Genomic DNA, 25,355 nt, shown 5'->3' with positions numbered 1-25,355 from the left:
AAAAATTATTGTGCTGCCATGTTAATCAGTGTTTTGAAATACGAATTACATGCAGTTTCAAAACCTAGTGAGCCACTGACATGGTAAGAGAAATGTCAATTATACGCTACTGTTCAGAACTAAAAATGTGCAAAGTTGATCTAAAGTAACTTGCATTTCAAAGGTTTTTTTTTTTTTTAAATGCTGTTTTTAACTTTGTTTACAAAACCATGGTTTACAAAAATATTTAGCAGCACAACTGTATTCAATATTAGTAAGAAATGTTTCTTGAGCAACAAATCAACCTATTAGAATGATTTCTGAAGTATCATGTGACACTGAAGTAATGCCTGCTGAAACTTCAGCTTTGCGTCACAAGAATAATTTATATTTTATAATATTAAAATAGAATTTCATTTTAAATTGTATAACATTTCACTCAATTATGATGTAAATATATATTTCATGGTTGAATTATAAATGACTTGGTGCACCCAATATTTGTGTGTTCTTTGCATTATTATTTTTACAGCATTACGGTTTTAGTTTAGCAGTATGCTAAAGTCAAATTCTATTAAAATCGATCATGATGCATTTGGAGTTTCGTGCTATTTGTCTAGCGTGCAGAGTAACTTGTGAGGTTTTATGACATTGACATTGATACTGCCTTTTTAGGGAACTCTCTAGGTTTTAGAACAGAGCAAAAAGATATAGACAATTCCAAGCAATCTATTCAGTCAATATAATGTTGTATATTTAAACTTCTTCTTGGGAATCAATAATATCGGTCTCTTTGTGCCTGTATAGTCCCGTCTTACTCTTTAACTGCATGCATTCATGTCTCATCTGCTTTGATCCATGAGAGGAAGAGGGAGTGCTGATGTAGCAGTTGCTAGTGAAGATGCTGAGTCGTGGTTTGTGTGTGTTGCTCCATCCTAAGATGGCGGAGAAGCTGGAGAGATTAGAAATTCTGTGACGCATTCATGTTTTGTCTCTCTCTTGTTCTCTCATGGCTCCTTTTATATCCTCTGTTTTACATTTCCTGTCATCTCCTGAATGTTCAAACATGTGCTTGCCTTTATGTAATCTCTGAAATCCTTTCTTGTTTAGTGTTTAGTGTCTTCTGTTCCGTCCAAACAACAAAATGACACATTTGCCATTTTTATGAAAGTTTGATTGCCCTTGTATTCATAATCTGAGTCAACACGCATGATTTGTGGAGTTAAATCCAATGAGTGCCAGTTTTAAAACTGATGTTAGATTTTACTAAGTGAAGGCTGGTGTTAAGTGAGCATAAAACCTAACTGGCATCTTAATTAAAAGCAGAAAGCACTGCAAACTGGGTTAGTGGGTCAGCGTGAACGTTGCAGTAGTGAGGCCAAGCAAGCGACCTTCTGCAGTGTTGTGTAACGGCTCTCAGAAGGAGATCAGCTATTTAGTATTGCAGAGATGCTGTCGTGTGTGTTGTTTGGTAAACCAGGGCCAGCTCATCTGTCATACTGAGTGTTTGTGTGTGTGTGTGTGTGTGATAGAAAGAAAGGGGCGACACATCCAAATGAAAGTCTGGCTCTCATTGGTTGCCCAGATACATGAGTGTAATCCCTTCACACAATACTGTGCCGGCCAAAACACAGACTGCACTGACCGTGCTGCAGCAATGTGATTTATCTTCTCTTTCTTTCTCTCTCTTTCAGGTCTGCGGGTTGGGCAGGAAATCGTTACCTCATACCCGCAAGTTGCCGTGGTGCGCGTTCCGACCCCATGGGTCCAGTCGGACAGTGACATCACCGTTCTGCGTCACCTGGAGAAGTTGGGCTGTCGTCTGGTCAACCGGCCTCAGGCCATCCTCAACTGTGTCAACAAGTTCTGGACCTTCCAAGAGCTCGCCGGGCATGGAGTGCCTCTGCCAGACACGTACTCCTATGGTGAGAGATCATCTTTATGTCTGAAACACACCAATCCCCAATCTGTAATTTTAAAAAAGAAAGAAATGGTTTTCTTGTTTTACACAAAGATGCTCTGATATTGAAATTCTTGCCAGTACAGATAACAAAAAAATACATATTGTTTTAAAATGCACTACTGTTGTGAAGTTAGGGGCTGTAATTATTTTTAAAAGAAACAAATATTTTTATTCAACAAGGATGCATTAAATTGATTAAGTCTCAGGAAAAACACAAAAATAGCATTATTTAACATTTATTTTTTAATAGCATTTTTATTTTATTTAAAATGGTTTCATTTAAAAATTGTTTTAAATTGTAGTAATATTTCACAGTATTATGGTGTTTTTTTTTGTTTGTTTTTGTTTATCAAATAAATGCAGCCTTTGGTGAGCATGAGATTTTTTTTCAATGTTTTCAAAAATCATATCGACCCTGAACTTTTGAAGAGTAGCGTATGTGTGCGCTCTTGTATTTGTCATTCATTCACACAGACAACAGCTGTTTATGTGACAGTCTCCTGTTTAAAGAATGAAAGGGGAAGCCCCCATGACTAGCTAAAGAAAACCAAAATGAAAAACCAGAGAAAGGGAAAGAGTGAAAAGGGGAGGGGGTGTATAACAGCAGTTACAGCTGCTGTAGTGACGTGTTCCTGGCAGAGCCGGTCTGACATACCCTGCATTTTCTTTCTTTCGCCCCCTCCCTCTGAACACTAGTTCATCTGCTCAGCTCAAACCAGCCAAACACATTCTGCATCCCAAAGAATCTTCTCTTCAAAAGCAATGAAGAATATTTATATTTCAGCATGTAGAGGGTACAGAAACATCCAACAGTTATACTTACTGCGGTTTGGGTTAGAGCTTAAATTATATTTCCTCCCACTCCTTCACATTCTCTCTCTCTTCTCCTTATACTCTTTCCATATGCTTCTGTTTGCTTAATCTTGGACATGTTGTGTTAAATGAAAATAGTTTGTCATTTACCAAATACTAACAGTTCATTTCATATGTTGTCTAGCATTTTGAATATAAATACAAGGTAGAAAACCATTAAATCTATCTATCTATATCCCCCCCCCTTTAAACATCTTTAGCTTGTAGCCTGTTTTGTTCAGATTAAGTCTTTCAAGTCATAGACTTGAAAAATTAAATGGCATTAAAGCACAAATAACAGACATACTGAACTCTGGCTATGAACTGTCATTTGTCAATTAATGAAAATGTTGCTAGTATTTACTGAGTTATCAAATTTGCTATATTCTTTAAAGGGGAAATTAAAATGGTTTTAAAGTATAAAGCTAGATAATGAGGGAAGTTTTTATGAAGTGTTACAATGTTACAGACATTTGGCTGTCATGTTTTAGGAGAAACATCTTCAGGCCATTAACCTTGAAAAACTGGCCCCGTAGTTGGACAGAATGCTGTCCAGGAAATGGGAAATGTTGTGTGTGGCAAAAAAATCTGTCAGTCTTGCAGTCCTTCTCATGTGGATATTGAATGTCTCAGTGTTGCTTGTTTCATTAGAGCTGTTTGCATCTTGCTCAGGAATCTCTCACTCAAATTAAATCTCACTTTTAATTACATTTATTACATATTCACTAACCAACATCTGTGTGTGTCTCCAGGAGGACACGACAACTTCCGCAAGATGATCGATGAAGCCGAGCCACTGGGTTACCCCGTGGTGGTGAAGAACGCCCGTGGACACAGAGGTAAATCACTGATTCTAGAACAGCCGTGTGTATTGGTGCTTTTCCACTGCATGGTACGGCACGGTACGGTTCAGTACAGCTCACTTTTGGGGGGTTTTCCACTGGGTACAGTACTTGGTACCTGGTACTTTTTTTTTAGTACCACCTCGGCCGAGGTTCCAAGCGAACCGTATCGTTACCAAAACATGACGTGTAAACTCTGCTGATCACTGATTGGCCAGAGAAAATCGTCACTGCCTGTGGCATTGAACTTGCAGCAGGAGAAAAAACAGACCCGCTAGATTTAAATCAGCACAGCCAGCGAAGGATCGAACAAATGTGACTGTTTTGAATGAACGCACCTTTCTTTTAACAACCAAAAAAATGGCTGTTTCGTTGTCTGTTGAGGAAGTAGACTGTCCTCTCGTTGATAGCCGAGGAGCGGATCCAGCGAGAGCGTGATGGAGAGACGTGGAATTAAAATGTTTTTCAGGAGTCACGGCAGTAGAGGCGGCGCGACTATAACGACACGTGAATAATCCCGCCCACTCTAAAGCGGTACTAAACTGCAGTGGAAACGCGAACTGAGCCGTGCCGTGCCGTTCTGAACCGTGCCGAGTCGTACCACACAATGGAAAAGCGCCATATAATGGGTCCTTTTGGGGACTGAAAGAAACAGGCCACATTAGACTTCAGATCTGGGTGCTGACAAACCTCCAGGAGCCCTGAGAACTTCTCAAGTTATACAGCACGCTGGTTAAAGAAATCAGGCAGCTTAGAAACATCATCTCTTTTACCTTAAAAACAAAGGTTGTCTTTCTTTCTCTCTCCTAGTGCACATAAGGTATCTTTGTCCTGCACTGTTTTTTCAAGCACATTTGAAGTGTGTGCGCTGAAAGCATCATTTTCTTTTCAACTGCTTTTGTTTTAATGGTAGTTGCTGCAATCTTGCAGAATTACACAAACGGCTCTGATACCCCCTTTCCACTAGCAGGAACTAGGTGCTAGTTCAGACCCAGTGCTATTGCCGGTCCTTAGTTGGTTCGACTGGCGAGCCCTTTAAGAACCGGTTGCTTTTCCACAGGCTAGAGAGCCACCACAGAGCCAGGTCTTATGTCACTGAATGCGTTTCATGTTTCGTTTCACTAGCGTGCACACAGGCTTGTTCAAGGTGCATCGGCGCCACGCAGACTGATGGATCGATCGGCACACAACACACCAAAGCACTGCGAGAGCGATTCAAAAGAGGTGTCTGCTTTACAGTCACTCCCGCAGCACCCCGACGCCACGCACCGAATGGTCCGCGCAGTGCCGATCCATCCCGAACAAGCCTAAACAAACTATCAACAATGGTGGACGTTGCGTTGCTATTGACGTTCATGGCTTTGCGAACCTACATCAGCATCCAAACATGGCGAATCCAACATGTTTGTGTTTAGTTGCTATTACAAATATGGCGCAAGCGGTTCTTCCTTCTAGCCCAGCAATGTTTTGGTGCTACTAACGAACTGCTTTTCCTGGTTCGGAGATTGTGCTTTGGGTGTCGAAAGACAAAGAACCGGTTTGAAACTAGGCTCTGGCTCCGAACCAGCACTGGAACTGCCTTGGTGGAAAAGGGGTATGAATTAACTCTCACGGTCAGACTAGAACTTGGTTTGATGCCAAGACCAGCAGCCACACCTGAAAAAAATGATTAAACAATGTCATTGTCTTATGATATAATATACTGTATTTATATTTTATTTTTGTGCTGAAAAATTCTCCCAGATCAGCCCAACCAACCTGTGCACGCAGGTTCAGAATACTGCACTTTATGTCGGCAGGTTCATGCATGTCGATCTGTGGAGTTGTTGTGAAATGGTCTATTGCCTCATGTTGCAGGTTTTGTCAAAAATTTAAAACGTGTGAAACTTGAAAAATGTTGTTAAATACAATTACAATGGTATTTATTGTTCTGTTAATTTACAATAGAATACTAATTTACCATTTTGATAAAAATCTATTAATAGAAAATTAAAAGGGTACTTTTGTTAATTTACAATGGGATATTCACCATTCACATTCAAATCTATTAATAGTAAAAAAAAAAAAACAATTTTAGTAAATTTAATTTTTTTCAAGTTATACTCAATTCTTAAAAACATTTTATAGGCTAGAAATCTCTTTTCCTGTCTCTCTTGCTCTCTCTCTTTTTTTTAATCAGTATCTAGTAGTGACCATAAACTGGGAAAATCATGGAAATTATTGGTTAAAGTTATGGAAACACTGGTTATGTAAAGCAGGGCTAGTGCACACACATTTCAGTCAAACCTTTGTTAAAAAGGGTATTGGGTCTATGAACTACAGATGAAAATAAAACATTGCACACAATGACCTTTTGTCAGGCTGTGACATGTTTTAAAAGGTTTCCTCTGACCCATGGGGAATTGGGTGGGGTGGTGGCAGCAGCTGGATGGTTAAACATCTGGAGAGTTCACAGCCCTGCTGTATCACCTTTGTAGCCTTGAGCTAGACACTAAACCCCTGGTTGCTCTAGGGGGCCTCTCCCTGCAATTAGTGTCTTACGCATCTCCTTGGATCCATTAGATGACAATTATATAATTCTTTTCTTCCCCACCTTTACTCCTTTTGTTCATTGAAAACAAGTAGGACATTCTGCATGTGTCCAAATACATGTTGGTACACCTGGCTGTGTATTTATTATGTGAAAGGGATGAATTTGACACTAATTCACATGATTGTCATCACCTGGACTGTTACAGGTTGCTCCTGTTCTATTTGGTTGCTATGCAGAGAAATCAATCATCAATTAAGCCCTTGGCAATGACACTTTGAAACTTGCATATTGCATAACTTCCTGAAGTAGCAAAAGACACGTTTTGTTTAGGCAGTTCCTAAAATTAATTATGAGAAGTGTAGAGCAAGTAGGGGTGTGCGATTTTTATTATTGACAAAAAATCTCTCTCTTCTTGGATTTTATCGATAATGATAATTAGACTATATTTTGCTGAGTGCGTTACTGTGCTGTGCTGGAACCTTAAGGACTGCCGTGGACAGCTGACTCCCAAAGTTTTTGATATTCTTCATATTCTGTGTGGTGGTCAGTTCACACTGATAGAAATTAATCTTTTCCAACAAGTTTAAATAGATTTTTACCTTTCATGGGCATTTTTTCCTTTTATAAATCCATTTTTCTAAATGTGTGCATTATCTTTGGAGTCAAATTCTTGCATTTAATCAGTAAATTAGAATAAGACGACATTTGGGCTGTTACCAAGCAAATGAAATCAGTCTCAATGAAATTCATCTTTGCAATGCAGAGCAACCACAGAAGCTGCATCTAAAGTGGCATTTAGATGTAGGCTATTTACACACTGTTTAGTTCAGAACATTAATGCTTAACCTGCAATCACAAATGCATAAATAATGTTTTGAGATATTAAACATTGATTGAATACTGATATTTGAAATTATTTAAATAATTAAAAGAAACTTTGAAATGTGACATTAAAACAGGCAGCAGGTGGCAGCAAGTCACTGTTAATAAGTGAGTCATTGCAACGGAATCATTTTAAAGAGTTGATTCATCCAGGAACGAAACACCGTCATGTTGCGCAAAACACGCAAAGCAGCTTTGTGGCTGTTTGGAATTGTTTTTGTAGTCGAAATGGAGCAAAAACAGGCAATATAGTGTCTAAAACGCAAGTCTCTTAATTAACTTCTTGTCTTTTGAACTGTTGTGAAAATCAATATTACGTTCATAACCATGGTAATTTTTGGAGAAAGTAACAGCACTCTTTGTGATATTGATTTAACTAGGCCCATATGAAATGATGTAAAAAATAGACATTTTCTGTCCCCATATCTTGAATTTTGTGATCATTCTAAATGTATTTTAATAGACTGAATCATGCAGTGAAAGAATGCACTCTAAATGCGCACTCGCAGACTCCACGTAATGTATGCGTGCTCCCTGAAGGGGTGTTTTGAATGATTTTTGCCAAATACTTAATGTCAAATCGCACATTGTTAAAACAACAATTCCGATATCATCGCAGACGATATATATCGCACACCCCTAAGAGCAAGTCAAGGCTCTTTTTTCCCCTGGTAAAACCACACTACTGATAAATTTGCACTTGGTCAGAGTTGGTCCATGATGGTGTGTCACATTTTTGATCTGTACAGGCAAAGCTGTGTTCCTGGCCCGGGATAAGCACCACCTCTCAGACCTGTGTCATCTGATTCGCCATGACGCCCCGTACCTGTTTCAGGAGTACGTTAAGGAGAGCCATGGGCGGGATGTGCGAGTGGTTCTGGTTGGAGGGAGAGTGATCGGATCTATGCTGCGCTGCTCTACTGACGGACGCATGCAGAGCAACTGCTCACTTGGTACGCGATAGCACACTCACCTGGCCTAAAATGTGACTTTTGATGTCAAATTTAATTGTATAATATGTAGAATTTTTGTGGCTTTTTTTTTTTTTTAACAATATCAATAGTTATTTAGCTTTTTTATAAAATTTTTTTATATATAATTTTTTTTTAGCTCAGATTTTTTTATTTTTATATTTCTATATGATTTTTTTATTTTTTCCTATTACAGTTTCAGTAATTGAACTTTTTTTTTATCTAACATTTCAGCTTCATTTCAGTTTAAATTTTAATATCTCTTGTTTTATCTGACAACACTGCCCAGAAATTCCCATTAGCCACCCTGCTCATGATTTCACTCTTTTGTAGGCGGGGTGGGAATGATGTGCCCCCTCAGTGAGCAGGGGAAGCAGCTGGCAGTGCAGGTGTGCAATATTTTGGGGATGGACGTCTGCGGAATCGATCTGCTGCAGCTAAACGACGGTTCTTTCTTGGTGTGTGAGGCCAACGCCAACGTGGGCTTCATCGCATTCGACCAGGCTTGCGGAATGGATGTGGCAGGCATCGTGGCCGACTACGCCCTCTCTCTCCTGCCAAGCCGCCTCAGCAGGAAGATGTCGCTGCTCTCCGTGGTCTCCAGCACCAGCGAAACCAGCAGTGAGCCTGAGGTCTGTATCCCGACCGAGGTGATAATCCCCACAGAGGTGTGTATTCCCAATGAGATCTGCCCGCCCGGCGCTACCTGTGCCATCCCTGACGGCGTCTCCACCATGAGCACAAGCTCCACCTCCAGTGAGAGCGAGGCAGATCTAACCGAAACAGGCCCCGCTGCGGTCACTGCAGATCCCGCCTACAATATCAACTCCCTTCTCGCGAGTGAGATAAAACTGTTGACTGAGTGAGCTGGAATTACAGCCACACACACACACACACACACACACACACACAAACAAACATCAAAGAGCGACACATACTGAAGTGGACATTATACATTCAGATGCACACGTGTAATCATACTAACCCTCCCTGTAAACCCCCATCTGAGGCTGCTCCCCTGATGTTTCTTCTCCATTGACAGACTATAGAATTATACAGGTGTACAGTGCAGTTGGCAGTGCACTAGATAGTGTACGCGCCAGCCTGGCTGTAGTGCACCAGCTGAATATGCGTTTGCCACTGTAATTTGAGGGTGCATGCACTGTAGAGTGGTTTTACCGGGACATGATTCCCAAATGTAACCTTTCAGCTACCATCAACTGGATTCTGATGTACATACTGTGGGTTAGGGTACACACATACTGACATACACTTAAGGACATACTAAAGTCTGTATTATAGAGAGAACGAATGAATTTTGTCTGTTACAAACCTTGTGGTAAAGTCTGGCTGAAGGTATAATGCATTGCATGCGTGAGGCGAGAAAGAGGAAAAGGAATGGACCCAAATTTCAACTGCCCACCGGGATACAAAGGCACATACCTCCCTGCCCTCAAAAAGCCCACACAGACAGACACCTAGAGGGACAGCAAGAACAAAAACTGGAAAGCTGTGAATATTCTCATCCATCCCAACTCTTTTAAAAAGCATGAATGAGTATGAGTTCTTTTAGTCTGTTGCAGTGGCTGCCTGTAGTAAATGAATTACTGCTGATCAGACAAGCGTAAAGGTTTCATTTGCTTTGCCGGTGTCGGTAAAATTGAATGACTGATGTGGGACCCGTTTTGAATTACCTTCCTTAATGTGTAAGTGAGGATTCGGCCCATAGGAACTTGATTCTCACAGGCATCTTCTGTCTGGTAATTCTGTGAATGAGGCGGCCATTTTAGAAATCCACCATTTTGAACTGGTTAAAGCGCTCTGTTTACGGATCAATAGTATGGAAGTTATTGTGAACGGAAAAACTTGCTGAGCTTCTTTTTCCAATGTCTACTACGCAAATCTGCTAATGACCACATGCCGATCTGCATGTCTGCCACCCCAAAAGCAATTTCCCACATATTAGAGACTGAACAGTGAGTTGCATAGAAATAGAGCAAGTAGACTTTTAACTACTAATGTTTTTACCACAAGGGCTGAACGATTTGCCAACACTAAGCGCTGACGATGAATAAGCTATTTGTCTTCAACGATTTGTTTGTACTGCAACAATAAAACTGAAGTGTCAACTCAAATGGGTGCTACAACTGCTCTTAATTCAGCCCAGTGGTCTAAAAGCCAATGATAACCTGAAAGAAAAACAGGAATTGTATTGATTTGCGCTAAATTTACATGTATTTGTTGTACTCGGAGTTATATCTGTACACCACACATTTCTCACGAGTCTAATTCTTCTATTTAAACTTAAGCAACTCTCTTCACGTCCTTTTTTCTATCTGGACGTGTCTCAAAATCCACAAATTCTTAATTTCAGCACATTTGAATGTAATGAAATTCACATTGAGTCTTAAAGATTCCATACAGCAAACCTAAAGTGGACCAAGCTCACAATCCAAACCAGCTCAGAATGGTTTACAATGTTAGACGTCATAGAGTTTAGATCAATTAAATGTGAGTCTGGACTTTAGATGAAAAGTCGTTTACATTAAGATGCAATATAGATTTGAAATTTAGAGTCAACTCAGGGAAGCAGCCTTGATCAAATTCCTCTCCTTGGAAACATGTGACACATTCATGCTAGACAGGCCTGCCTATGTGTATCAATAAACAAAAGGACAAAGCGTTATAAAATATTAAGAAACAGATGCTGTGAGACCTGATGGTTACATGCACTCTTTTCTTGTTTGTTTTATAATATTTAGTGTTCTGTTGTCTTTTGTTTTCCTAATTTATAATTTCTTTTGAGAAAAAGGAAAAACTGGTTTATATGCGATTTAATCTTGCTTGGGAAAGATTGAAGTGTGACGAAGGGTTTTGGTATGAGTTTGACTGAACAGCCGTTGACCACCTGAGACGCACACGCACTCTTCTCACCGCCCCCTCTCAAGCGTTGTGATTTGCCGTCTTGTGTGTGATGTGTTCCATCATTCCATGCAACCAGAGACTTGCACCCTCCACCTCTTCCCACACAAGAACAAGTGTCCCTGTAAACTCTTGACACTTTTCGGTGTTTGCGATAACGCACCATATGGTTGTCAAACTCTTACAAGCTCTGCCTCCACTTCCTAGGATACAACAGGAAGTCTTTTCTCCCCTTATGTTAAGTATCAAACCTGTGTGACTCCAAATCGTAACACTTAATAAAATGCAAATTCAGAATGGAGAGATCAAACTCCCATGACAGCAGTTCAAAAACTCGCTTCTGAACTGAGAGCTACAATTGCATCATCAGATCTGCCACTTGTCAATATGAAGTAATGCTCAATCTGATTAAGGTACCACTATATCCCTCCGAGTTGGCAATTAACTTGGCGTCACATAACTAAAAATGACTAAAAACAACAGTTGCTGCTAATGAACACTTAGCTCTCTGGTATGGAAAAGGGAAATGTTTTGAGACTCCATGTGTTCATTTCATTGCCTCTTTTTTTTTTTTTTTTTTAAAGTGGGAACCTAAATGCCAAAAACCAAGCAATGTTGTATAATTTAAAACAAGAAATTACTAGTGATAGAACGCTAACATTGATGTTATGTGTTATTACGTAATAATACCAATAATACCAATAAAGACATTTTAAAAATGTCCAGAACGTGAAACTGTGTCAGCTTGTCTATTTATCTCACATCACAGTTGACAGGCCTTTTTCACTGATTTTTTGCTGTAGTCTGCCTCACTAAAAAGTGTGGTCACATTTACTGTTGTTCTGCAAATTTTCACAGGCTGAATCCAGTCATTTTAATAGAAATCCACTCGTTTGGCAAAAGATTTCCCCATGCAGATTGTGGAGTTGGTCATAAATTCACTGCATTGACTAACAGAAAGCTGCTTGGTTTTAAAGTTCATTTGAGTGTGAGCTTTGCTTCAAACATCACTATTGAGCTGGACAATGGACCTTTTTTGCCCACAAAATTTCGCAAATGTGGCCTCACCTTAAAGGGATCCCTGGGTATTACGACTTGAATGGATTAATATAACAAAAATGATGTCTCTTTCTGAAATATGTTGTAGAAAACCCATTAAAGATTTATTTTAAAATATCACATCGTTTTATACATGTTTTGCACCATTATTCTGATGTAAAATTGTTGCACTTGGTGAGCTATTTTTTTTACCACAACACAACTCTGAAAATAAAATACTGATATGATGACCACAGCTACTGAAAGAGCTTACAGGTGGTGATGGATATAAGTATAGGTTTAAACCAAATGCTGTACCATGGATTTTTCCCCACAAGGAGTGTAAACGCCCCGGATCTCGAGGGAAATCTGCGCTGAGAAACTCCTCTAGCGTCGGCATGTTTACATCCCAACAAATGGCATCTAGCGTTTCTTGTCTCAGCCGTTTGTAAGCTCTTTCAGTAGCTGTGGTCTACTAAAAGACTCAAAGGCATCAGGGCTAAAGCGGAGAGAAAAAAGAAGCGGGTCTTTAGGAAGTTTTATTCGTCCACAGGCATCTTCCCATTCTTTTCTCCTCTTCTTATCGCTAGGAAAGCAGTGAAGTCTTACATCGCTTCTCTTGTTGCCCTTCGACTGAAAATTGCAACCAAAAGCCACACAATGTGGTATTGTATCAGTATTTTACTTTCTGAGTTGTGTTGCGGTAAAAAGCGCCAGTAGCTCACTGAGTGCAACAATTTGACATCATCGACACAGAATGTACTGTGCACATAAAATAATGGCGCCCCCCCATAGTCCAAAAACGATGTCGATTTTTTTTTTTACATAATATACATTTTCATATTTAAATAAGAGACATCATTTATTTTATATTAAGCTATACATGTCTTAATACCCGGGGATCCCTTTAATTATACATCAGTATCTCCCAATATCCATCGATAAAGATGTAAAGACACTGTTGTTGTGCTGTATGTTGTGGTCCTTTTTGATTTTTTTGTTTTTGCTGTGTAGGTTAGTGGCCAGTCTCATTCCAAGTATTTTTCAGCATGTTGTAGTAGATTATGGATTGACTCTCTCAGTGTGTTTTGCTCACTTAACCCCTGGATCAACACCTCAGCCTTCTTCCCATACTCCAAAGCCTATATTCACAAACACAAAAACATAAAAGGAATACAAAAAAGCTTCTAAACACAGAAAGAGAGCGGAACAATATCACCTATTTAATATGATAGTGTGGCAAGTTCAGCTGTTTCATTTAGGGAGTATACCGTAGTTGAATGAATAATGGGATGTGCTAACAGTTTGATATAAGAGCTGAGGAGCTGTGAAGTGATAAATCAGGGAGTTTGTTGTAGTTTGATATGAGAGCTGGGAGGTTGAACTAGTTTGCGATAAGAACTGGGGATTTAAACTGTAGTCTCAGATGTAGGGGACGTAGGAGGAATCCTAAAAGAGAATCCCATTACAACCAGAATAGCAGTGGAACAGTCTGACTGTCAATTTCCATCATGGCTTTAGTCTTTAGTGTTAATCTGTACTGAAGTCAAAAGCACTTAAACGTTCACAGCACAACATCCATCCAAGTCAATGGAATTCAAACGTTCCATCTCAGCACTTTCAATTTAATTAGACATTTGGTTAAGGTTTGGTTATTTACTATGATTTGGGTATGCAGGGCACTGTTGAGATGAGTGTTGAATTCAGGAGCATACTGTAAATGTGTCTGAATGGAGTACTTTAATTAGTCGATCTTTATTGTTTACCTTTGTGTAGTTGTTGCACAGTAACCACAGCATAGCCAGAGAATGAGCCAACATGGCTGACTGGGCAGGGCGAGGCTTCACACACTGTTCCTCAAACTCTAAGATACATCTCAACATCTGATCAGCCTCCACACACTGGGCCTCATCTACACACAAAAGAGGAAGATCAATGTCAGCTATAATAGTCACAGGTGAGTGCAGCAGTTTGATTCTGAGAAACCAGATCTATCTGTGAAAGAGGCTGAATGATAAATTCTGTTGAATAATCTCTAGGAGATATTCAGAAACGTGATCTACATCTAGTGTTTTGAAACATACAGTGGGGAAAAAAAATATTTGATCCCTGCTGATTTTGTACGTTTGCCCACTGTCAAAAAAAATTATCAGTCTATAATTTTAATGGTAGGTTTATTTGAACAGTGAGAGACAGAATAACAACAACCCCCTAAATAAGTATTTAACCCCTTCGCAAAACATGACTTAGTACTTGGTGGCAAAACCCTTGTTGGCAATCACAGAGGTCAGACGTTTCTTGTAGTTGGCCACCAGGTTTGCACACATCTCAGGAGGGATTTTGTCCCACTCCTGCAGATCCTCTCCAAGTCATTAAGGTTTCAAGGCTGACGTTTGGCAACTCAAACCTTCAGCTCCCTCCACAGATTTTCTATGGGATTAAGGTCTGGAGACTGGATAGGTCACTCCAGGACCTTAATGTGCTTCTTCTTGAGCCACTCCTTTGTTGCCTTGGCCGTGTGTTTTAGGTCATTGTCATGCTGTAATACCCATCCACGACCCATTTTCAATGCTCTGGCTGGCTTCAATGCCCTGACGGTACATGGCCCCATCCATCGTCCCTTTGATGCGGTGCAGTTGTCCTGTACCCTTAGCAGAAAAACACCCACAAAGCATAATGTTTCCACCTCCATGTTTGACGGTGGGGATGGTGTTCTTGGGGTTATAGGCAGTATTCCTCCTCCTCCAAACACGGCGAGTTGAGTTGATGTCAAAGAGCTCAATTTTGGTCTCATCTGACCACAACACTTTCACCCAGTTCTCCTCTGAATCATTGGCAAACTTCAGACGGGCTGTACATGTGCTTTCTTGAGCAGGGGGACCTTGCGGGCGCTGCAGGATTTCAGTCCTTCACGGCGTAGTGAGTTAACAATTGTTTTCTTGGTGACTATTGCCCCAGCTTCCTTGAGATCATTGACAAGATCCTCCCGTGCAGTTCTGGGCTGATTCCTCTCTGTTCTCATGATCATTGAAACTCCACGAGGTGAGATCTTGCATGGAAGCCAAGCTGCTTGGCGATGGTCTTGTAGCCCATTCTAGCCTTGTGTAGGTCTACAGTCTTGTCCCTGACATCCCTGGACAGCTCTTTGGTCTTGGCCATGGTGGAGAATTTGGAATCTGATTGATTGACAGGCTGTCTTTTGTACAAGTACCAAGCTTTACCAAAGATTAGGAGCACTCCCTTTAAGAGACTGCTCCTAATCTCAGCTCGTTACCTGTATAAAAGACACCTGGGAGCCAGGAATCTTGCTGACTGATAGGGGATCAAATACTTATTTCACTCATTAAAATGCAAATCAATTTATAACTTTTTTTAAAATGCATTTTTTCTTGATTTTTTTTGTTGTTATTCTGTCTCTCACTGTTCAAATAAACCTACCATTAAAATTATAGACTGATCATTTCTTTGTCAGTGGGCAAATGTACAAAATCAGAAGGGAATCAAATAATTTCCCCCCCCCACTGGTATCCCTTATAGGGAGTTGCTTCCATCTGTTATTGTTTGCCAGGCTGATAAATTATTAGCCAATATTTGACTACTTCGAGATTATCTGAATCGGCTGATAACCATTATACTCCATTATATTGGCCCAAAAGGACAAGCACTAACACTCCCTGGTGCCAGTTTAGAAATCTACCAACAACCACGTCTATGAATAATTTGTTTACAAATAATTTTATTGCATAAAAATGTAAATCATATTTACACTACTGTTCAGAAGTCTGGTCAGTGAGATTTAAAAAAAAAAGAAACGTTTATTTGCATGTAACAGTTCAAAAGTGACGGGGAAGACATAATGTCATAAAGAAAAAAGATTTATATATAAAAATAAATGTTTTTTTTTTTAACCTTCTATTCATCAAAGAATCCTGTAAAAAATTATCAAGGTTTCCAGAAAAACGTGTTTTGAACATTGATAAGAAATGTATCTTAAGTTGCAAATCAGCATATTAGAATGATTTCTGAAGGATTATGTGACACTGGAGTAATGACTGCTGAAAATTCAGCTTTGCCATCACAAAAAAAATAAAAAAATTAATTTGAAGAATATATTCATATAGAAAACAGTTATTTTAAATTGTAATAATATTAATGTAATTCATAAATATTAGCTTATATCATTAATATTTTCTAACATTAAAGTTGATGTATTCTGAACAAACATAAATGCTTAATGAACAATAGTTTTATTCAAAATTAGCACTACACTGTTTATAAATGAATACATTTAATGTTAAATCAAAGTAAGAGTAATTATGCTGATACCTATGGCATGACTAAACGTTAGCAAATTAAACTGTATTGTGAGTTGCTTGACTGAACAGTGAGCATAGTTTGATGTTGGGCTTCACTGACCACTGACTTGATATGACTGTCTGCCCTACAGAGACAAAAAGTATAAAACTGGCTAGTCTGTGTCCCTGATTGATACCAGGTCATGCTTGTTGTTGTAGCTCTGTGCAGTCGCATCCACTAGGACATGCAGAGCAAGGCCGGCTGAGCTGTTTCCTGCTATAGAGTCATCTGGTCAGAAGTTATAATATGATGTGGCTGGCCAGAGGGCGGAACCGGCGCCAGTCTACTGACCTCGGGTCAGTCAGTATGAGGCCAGAGAGCAGGAAGGATCAAGCGTACTGACCACTGACCAGCCAGCCTCGCTAAGCAAAGCCAGCCACGTCACCGACTTAGCCAAAACACCGCTGAGGTTAATAGGCTTAGAGAGAGAACTAGGGCAGGAGCACCGCACGTACTCGCGGCTGTGTCATGTTTGATCTCAGTTATCAGTAGGCTCTAGGACACAACCTCATGGCTCTAAATATAACGCTAACCTCATACAAACTACAAACAATACATTCATGCCGGTACAGGTTTATGCTATCATAAACAAATTAAATGTATATATCAGGATATAGATTACATATTAAAATTAAGTTTTTATTTGCAACTCAATTTATTCATTTTAATTATGATAATAATAAAAAATGCTTATTTTTAATCTATAAAAAAAACTAGAATAATTTTTAATATCTGTGTTACAAGCCGTCTGTGAAATGAGTGAGTTGTCAGATTTCCAAAAAGGACAAATCATAGGAGCCTGTTTAACAGGAGTGTCTGTAAACTTAACGGCCCAATTGTTTGGTGTTTTAGGAACAACAGTCTTTATGATTATGAATGCATACACAAAGCATGGCAAGACATCATTAGAGAAGAACAGTGGGCAGAAAGTGAATGATAGGGACTGTCAACATTAAGAAGGTCTGTGTCAAAACGACATAGAACTACTTCTGCAAAGTGACAGAAAACCTCAATATCCACCTTGAAGACTGTTTCTGCAAAAACTGACCACAGAACATATCATGAAAAAAGCTGCAATTGCTAAAACTTTAATAATCGACACCAGTGCTAAAATGTGAAAATTATGCTGTCATGATCTTAAACCCTGGACAACTGGAGCACCAGGGTGAATTTCAACATCTGCCCTGGCCAGCTCAATCACCTGACCTGAATATTATCAAAACATTATGGACAGTTTTGGAGAGAATAGTGAAAAGCTGATTTCCTACAATGCTCCATTTATTAAATATTACTGCAATTTCATTCAAATTAAAATAACTGTTTTCTATTTGAATATATTCTAAATCTAATCTATTACTGTGACAGCAAAGCAGAATTTTCAGCAAATCATACTAATATGTGACCCTGGACGACAAAACCAGTCTTAAGTGTCAATTTTTCGAATTTACACATCATCTCAAAGCTGAATAAATAAGCTTTCCATTGATGTATGGTCTGTTAGGATCGGACAATATTTGGCTGAGATACAACTATTTGAAAATCTGGAATCTGAGGGTGCAAAAAAATCAAAATATTGAGAAAAACGCCTTTAAAGTTGTCCAAATGAAGTTCTTAGCAATGCATATTACTAATCAAAAATTAAGTTTTGATACATTCACGGTAAGAAATTTACAAAATATCTTTATGGAACATGATCTTTACTTAATATCCTAATGATTTTTGGCATAAAAGAAAAATCTATAATTTTGACCCATACAATGTATTTTTGGCTATTGCTACAAATATACCCCAGCGACTTAAGACTGGTTTTGTGGTCCAGGGTCACATATGATTCTAATATGATTTGGTGCGCAAGAAACATTTCTTATTATTATTAATGTTAAAACACGTGCTGCTTAGTATTTTGGTGGAAACAGTGACACATTTTTTCAGGGTTCTTTGATGAATAGAAAATGTTAAAAACAGCATCCATTTGACAAAAATATTTGTAATATTATAATTTGTACTATAAGTGATCAATTTAATGCATCTTTGGACATTAATTTCTTAAAACTCAAACTTTTGAACAGTATACATATTAATACTTCACTAAAACATGTATATGCTGATTGGATGAATAATGTTTGTGTAGGTTTACTGTCTTTATGCCACTCACCAAAACACTCCTCTGGTTGAGTGCTGCTCTGACTGATACCATCCATCAGCTTACACAAGTGAGTGTGCCATGAATTTGCCACCTGTACACAAGCACGCAATGCGATGAGAGACATTTCGCAAAGACAGATGTCTCAATGTGTGCTGATGGTTGGTGTGCCTACCTCTGTGTAGAGCGATTGGGCAATGTCAGGCTTGTTTTGCTTCAGAAACACATCAGCCATAAGGAAATATCCTCCAGACATCACAGTACTGTCCAAACCAAACATCTCACTGGCATAGTACACCTACACATTGAAAAAAAAAAATTACATATGGTCAGTTATGTACAGTTAATACACACATGAATAAGTTATTTAAAATATGGATTTTTTGTTACAATTATACCACACAAACACGCATCAGCAATAAGTCATAGCAGATAATTATGTACATGCAATCCAATAACAGTGTTCCACATGTTTTAGGACTCACGTCATTTGCAAATTGAGTGAGAGCAGATGCGTATTTTCCCGTGGCAGCATGCAGGCGGCCCAGGGTTCTGTGTAACTGATGAAGGACAGTGTGACTGCAGCCTGGTGTTTTCATTACTGTCCACTCGGCCTTAGACAGATACTCATGTGCCTGGGAGAAAGAACCCAAACCTAAACGCACACAAACAACATATATTATGAACAAACGGTCCTTGATGCCTCTTGAATTTAAGAGAGCCTGGCTATTAGAGTCTTTCTACTCAATACAACCATCTTTGATGTTTCTGTTGGAACAGACTTCCAATGTTTTAAAGATTCATGCCTGGTTTGCTCATCTGTCAAACAGAAGATGAAAGCAGCCGCTGTGAATTCTCCGCATACAAAGCATCGCATCTATCCATATAGACAGAAGCTTAATTATCAGAGGTGTGTCTCAATCCGCTCCCTAGTTCAATAGTGCACTGCCCAGGGAGTTGGCCATTCCTAGGGCCATTCTCATCATCAAAACCATTCCATGTTCACTCCCAAGAAATCCACTGAATCCACCATAAAATCCAGTGAGCATCAGCTACTCACTATCTTCACTTACTGGAAATGTCATCATGTCTGCAGTCTCTCTAGTTGTGAGAAGATGAGTGCAAGTGTAAATCCATGAAGACAAAGCTATATTTCTGTCTTTAAAAGCTTTTATTCCTAATATGAACAGAAGGAAAACAACCCTGCAAAGTTTTAATGACTATAAGAGATTTAAGGGTTTTTAATCAAATTAATTTTAATCAAATTAAAATTAAAATACAGTTTATTTGAATTAAAAACTTTAATTTATGTATGTTCTGCAGTTTTGTCATACATTTATCTGTGGTCTGTAAGATATTTTAAAAGAAGTCAAATGATCACCAAGGCTGCATTTATTTGATTAAAAATATTGTAGAACAGTATTGTGTAATACTACGACAACAACCGTTTTGTTTTAAAAAATAATTTATTTTAAAAATAATTTATTTCTGTCAAGTCTTTAGTGTTACAAGATCCTTCAGAAATCATTCTAATATCTTGATTTGATGCTCAAGAAACATTTATCATTATTATCATTATTATACTGCTTAGTATTTTTGTGAAAACCATGATTTTCGGTCAGGATTCTTTGATGAAAAGAAAGTTAAGAGAACAGCATTTGTTTGAGAAGGAAATCTTTTGTAATATAAATGCCTTTACTCTCACTTTTGTACAATTTAGTGCATCCTTGCTGAATAAAAGTATTCATTCTTATAAATTTTTTTTTTTTTTTTTTTTGATTTAGAGTATATTGTAAGCATTTTGTTCCTTGCCTAATTAGCTTACTGTCTGAATCTTATGTTTGCACATTAGCTTATTTTATAACAGCTGTTATGTATATGCTCTATACGCATTATACAGAGAGGTTGTTTATTAATACCAGATGCATTTTAATGCGCAGTTTCTCATCACAGAAATGGAGATGCAGCTCATGACGAAGAGCTTTCAGTGCAAGAGTTTTTCATTCAGACAGTACACATCTGCATGACTAGTCTGCCACATCCTGAATTACATAACAAGTGTCTCTCGCCGCAGTTCATGTCCAAGCACCGCCCTTGAGCCCACCAATAGACCGTCCCACAGGAAGTAAACAGGGCTCTTTGCCAGCCTCAGATTTTAGCAAACGTTTGTTTCCATTCTCTCCTGAAGTGGAAGTTATTGGCTGTCAGCCTCTAGAGAGGTTCAAAAAGTAAAGCAAACTGTGAAGTCTACCTGTGGCTTTCAATCTAATGGACCTTAGAGAGATTTAAAATTAGTACACTGTGTTGGTTTTTGCAGATGTGTTTCTATACGTGTCTCACCTATATTAGCCTGTGCGAGCAGTAGATAAGCTGGTACCAGTTCAACAGCACAGGATCCATACACCCGCATGGCCCAGCGCAGGAATAGGAGAGCGGCCGGTAACACATCCTGGAACCTCTTCTTGGACACCCACCTCTGTGCCTCTAAATGAGCAATTTCTACTAGATGTTTCTAGTGTCAAAACCAAGCAAAACACAGACTAATTAGATATCTGATTAGAATTAGACATGTCTAATTAGACATCCCATTTGCCCCAATTTATATGTTGGAGTCCAAACAAACCTGTTTCTTCAGTGTTTCTTTGTGGTGGTGCTCTCGGTCAGACTGCAGTGTGCTGAATGGTGCAGGTGCGTGGATAGATACCAGCAACGGACAGATTTTATCATGAACACTGGTCCAGTCAGTCTGCTGGTGGTCAGAGTTACTACACACACACACACAGAGAGAGAGAGAGACAAACACACATTCCAGAGACTTTTAATGTTTTCACATACAGCTAGTTATAAATACCATAACCAAACTCAAATAGAAAACTTTATGCCATTTTACAATTAAAAAAGTGTTTACTTTTTAAAATACTGTTTTTCAAAACTTGGACATTTCCAAAAGCGGTTTTTGTGAGGTTTTGTCAGATTTAGCTAATTTCTAGGTACAAATGTGTCTTTAAGATATAAGTAGGTACATCTGTACACACACAGATTTACGGGACTCTCCATACTATTTTCTATCCCCTTACCCTGACCCTACCCCTCACACACACAAAAAAAACACAATTTAGTATGATTTCAGGCCATTTGGTTTGCAAGAACACAGGAAGTGTCCTCATAAACCATATACACATTGTAATACCAATGTTATTATACACATTTGTGCCTCATAAACTATATAAGCCTTTACTCACTCACACACACACACACACACAAACAAACAAACAAACAAACACAAACGTGTTCCAACTTGTTATACAATCTCCTTTTGTGAAACAGACACAAAATAAAGCAAGCCATTGGCCTACACAGGCTCGAAACAAAATGGCTGAGTAAATACAGACAGCATTTTCATATTTCATTTAACTATCGCTTTAAGAGCTGCCCGTCAACGAACATTCTGTTTCTGTCCAAGATATTTAGTATATATTTGCATGTAGACGCTGTGAGACAGTAGAGGGTTGTGCCGTCTTTAAAAACAGCAAGTGAAAACCAAACGCATTCACACAAAACACATACATTTTCCAGTCATATTTCTTTCTCTTTTTTTCCTGGTTGGCTTTAAGCACGCATGGCTGGCTATTCTCTTCCCTCTGCACATAATTTCTCCTCCAGCTGTTTGAACTCGTTCAACCTTTCCATCTCTGCAGTAACGCGGTCAAGAAGAATGTGCGCATGACTTGTTTGTCTACAGTGCCACCTGCTGTCTGTATGCACAATTACACGATGGAGCATTGCGTATTACTAGCTTACAAGTTGGTTGGTTAATATAAAGACCAAAACACGTAAACCAGATCAGAGTCAGACTCACCAGTAAAATGTGACCAAGCATTTTGTGCATTGAAGTTTTGCAGGTTTCTGGCAAAGTTCGCACAGCTTCTTCACTCCTTTAGGATTTGCTAGTGGGTTGATGGTGGCCGACATCCCAGATAAATTTACTCGCAGCTGTTTCAGCCTTCAAAATGTGCTTAAATCAATACAAAAACGTTTATTTTCCTTTCTGACCACAAGCCGTTTAAAGAGTTTTCCAATTACAACTCAGCTCACGCAATAATTCTTCCTTTCTGTCTGAGTTATTTGTAGTGTTTTTCAAATTGGTTCCCATGGAGACGACCTCGAGGCAGCTGACGAGGATTTGTCTGCCCCTGCGATTTTAATGTTTTATATTTATTTTGTTTTTTATATAGCCCTACACGATTTATAGTTTTGTATTTTACAATAGCGTTATTATTGTTTCAATGGATATTTTACATACTTATAGTTAAAACGCTTTATTTGCAAAATCGTATTGTGTCGAAATCAGTGTTGCCAACTTAGCAACTTTTCACACTACCCTAGCAACTTTTTCTTCCAAAAGCATCTAGCAACAAATTTAGCTATTTTTAACATTTATTTGGCAATTTTTTGATAAATGACTTAAACAATAAAAAGGCACACAATTTCCATCTAAATTACACAAAATGAGTAAACCAAAGATGCATAGCAGTACACATATCACATGAATTAAGTTAGCTGCTATTTGCAATTGTTCAATTTGATAATTGTTCATTTGTGATACACCTTATCTTGTGCCTGCGATTGTTGATCAGTTAGTACACTGTAAGAAAAATATCTAGAAAAATGGAAAAGGTACTAGTAATTTTTCAGGACATTATGTGTTATCCATTGTTACCCGTTGTTACCCTGTAACCCGGAAACACAAAATACAATGGGCAATTTAAAATGCAGGTTAAAAAAAAAAATCCTTAATATTAACATAGTAGATTGTGCCCTATTTTTACAGACTTTTCTTAGATTGTAGCACACTTACTAACTACTAATACACTGCTTAAAACTATAACTGTTCAGAATGTGTAGTTTTATAAGTTCACTAGCTAATAAAAAAAAAAAAAAAATTGAATGGCTCAAAACTGTGTTAGTGTTCAATAATTGAGTGTTGTATTTAAAAATACAGTTATTTATATTTTAATATTATATTAGGCATTTATAGTGTTTTACAAACAAATCTAAATTAACATATAACTTCTTTTTTTTTTTGCTGAGATTTGCTGTAGTGACACATTTTTGCGTCGTAATTACACAATGATGTCATCGCGCAATGACATCACAACGTCATTTAGCAACTTTTAGCAACAAATCAATCTTCCTTTAGCAACTTCCCCTGAAAATTAGTTGGCAACACTGGTCGAAATACAGGTAAAACGGGATCTGCAAGTTTATAGCCACCTAGTGGTGAAGTTACAGTAGGCTATCTATTACCGTAATATAAATGATAAGTGATTAATCTAACTGTAGTATAATTTTCCTTTCTTGACTACTAGATTTGAGAGACCGGGGCTAATTGTTACAAGGGTTATTTGTTAGCACCTTTTAAGTTTTCAGTCAAACGTCCAAATAAAATGTAAACAGTGATTTTGTTTTTCAAAATATACTCATTTATCCATCTGAAGGTAACCCAAAGACTGAACAGTTGTCAAACATTGTAAATATTCAAAGTTTACAGTTATTCAGATGCTTTAATCAAAGCAACTTGCAACTGAGAATATAAGCAGATGCAATTCATATAAGGAAGTAAATATTGATACAAGTAAATCGCCTTTATATTTTCATAATTTTGTTTCATAATTGCGGTATTAATAAAGTTTAGCTGAAAGGTTTATTGCAACATTTTAATGTGACAACTTACCCCATATAGTGATGCACCACCCCCCCCAGAGTAGGCTTTTATAGTGAAAAAAAAGAAGTAATATCTAGTCAGCCCCATCATTGTGCACACAGCCTAAATTATTATTTGATCAGAATTTATATATTTCACTCACAGTAATAACTCATTTCCAATTTTTTTAAAAAAGTTTATTGATTTGCTCATCCACACAAAAAACATCAAAACATACAAAATTTCACACGTGATATTGTTTAAAATACCTAAAAATACAATTATTTTTCCTTTGCCCTGAATACCTCATGGGCCAGACTCTACCCACTCTCCTAATTAATTATGAAATCGTGAGTTTGCATGGAATCTCTGTGCACACACACACACAAACACTTCCTACCCCTGTCTCTCTTCACCTCAGTCAACTGTCTTTCTGACAGGAGACATTTTAAAAGCAAGCTGGTTAGTGTTACTTCTGTTACATCGACCCACAATTAAGAGAAGAGTAAAAAGGCTTTACCCTTTACACTGCATTTTCTCAGGGTGGTCCATTTTCTCTATACAGCAGTATTTTCCTTCACATAATTACCAACACTAATAAGAAATCCACCTGCACACACAGTGGAGTGGAGTTGAGACAGCTCTGATCCTGTAAACAGAAGTGCATAGCGATACTGATCTTATCTGAGATTCTGAAAACGAGTCGTTAACACTGCTCTGATTCTCTTTCTGCTTTTTGTCTCACAGCTGCTATCATTCAGGCGAGCTCTGAGATTACATGACCAGAGAACTGTATACAAGCGCACATCCCTCAGGACCCACACTGATACATGTCTACTCAGGAAAAAAAAAGAGAAAGTAAAATAAATTGGCTTAAACCATGAATGCTGCGTGTGCATAACTCGAGTATGAATTTCACCTTAATGATACCCACTTAAAGTGCACAATACAAAAATTACCATCAGCTGTGACTAAACAACGACACTAGAACAGATTTACTGCTTTGTGGAAACAAAAGTTTCTAAAAAACACTACACAGAAACCACATATTTGATTCACCCGCTATTTGACTGCAGTGTCGCAATGAATCACAGCAGCCAGCAGGTGGTGGTGTTTCCTCCCTTTGTTTCAATGTTTTCACCTGAAATTGACTCGCTCTAGAGAGCCAAA

At 38.4% G+C, this 25,355-nt stretch overlaps 2 protein-coding genes across 4 annotated transcripts in view; one reads left to right on the top strand and one right to left on the bottom strand.

Annotated features, from left to right (window-relative positions):
* Nucleotides 1-8,942, top strand: part of rimkla (ribosomal modification protein rimK-like family member A) — a 13,164-nt gene extending 4,222 nt beyond the window's left edge. Inside the window, exons 2-5 of the mRNA XM_058784201.1 lie at nucleotides 1,674-1,904; nucleotides 3,547-3,633; nucleotides 7,801-8,004; nucleotides 8,356-8,942. Of these exons, the coding sequence (XP_058640184.1) occupies nucleotides 1,674-1,904; nucleotides 3,547-3,633; nucleotides 7,801-8,004; nucleotides 8,356-8,888 (1,055 nt within the window). The 3' untranslated portion in view covers nucleotides 8,889-8,942. The remainder of the gene's footprint in view (nucleotides 1-1,673; nucleotides 1,905-3,546; nucleotides 3,634-7,800; nucleotides 8,005-8,355) is intronic.
* Nucleotides 1,802-25,355, bottom strand: zmynd12 (zinc finger, MYND-type containing 12). 3 transcript variants are annotated; one of them, XR_009272422.1, is made up of 9 exons: nucleotides 22,341-25,355; nucleotides 21,105-21,246; nucleotides 20,822-20,993; nucleotides 18,967-19,136; nucleotides 18,657-18,779; nucleotides 18,494-18,575; nucleotides 13,749-13,894; nucleotides 12,467-13,124; nucleotides 9,088-12,251 (listed from the first exon to the last, which is right to left on the bottom strand). XR_009272422.1 is itself a non-coding variant. In XM_058784204.1 (8 exons), the coding sequence occupies exons 1-8, from the start codon at nucleotides 22,451-22,453 to the stop codon at nucleotides 1,919-1,921; spliced, it is 954 nt and encodes a 317-aa protein (XP_058640187.1). In that variant the 5' UTR covers nucleotides 22,454-25,355; the 3' UTR covers nucleotides 1,802-1,918. The 3 variants fall into 3 exon arrangements, 2 of the variants coding, with proteins under 2 accessions (XP_058640187.1, XP_058640186.1); XM_058784204.1 differs by lacking the exons at nucleotides 9,088-12,251; nucleotides 12,467-13,124 and adding an exon at nucleotides 1,802-1,924; XM_058784203.1 differs by having other exon boundaries at nucleotides 9,088-13,124.

Source organism: Onychostoma macrolepis, chromosome 08 (assembly GCF_012432095.1).
Source record: "Onychostoma macrolepis isolate SWU-2019 chromosome 08, ASM1243209v1, whole genome shotgun sequence".
Classification (NCBI taxonomy): Eukaryota; Metazoa; Chordata; class Actinopteri; order Cypriniformes; family Cyprinidae; genus Onychostoma; species Onychostoma macrolepis.
The sequence above is the reverse complement of the archived record's forward strand: the minus strand, read 5'-3'. Positions and strand labels throughout refer to the sequence as shown.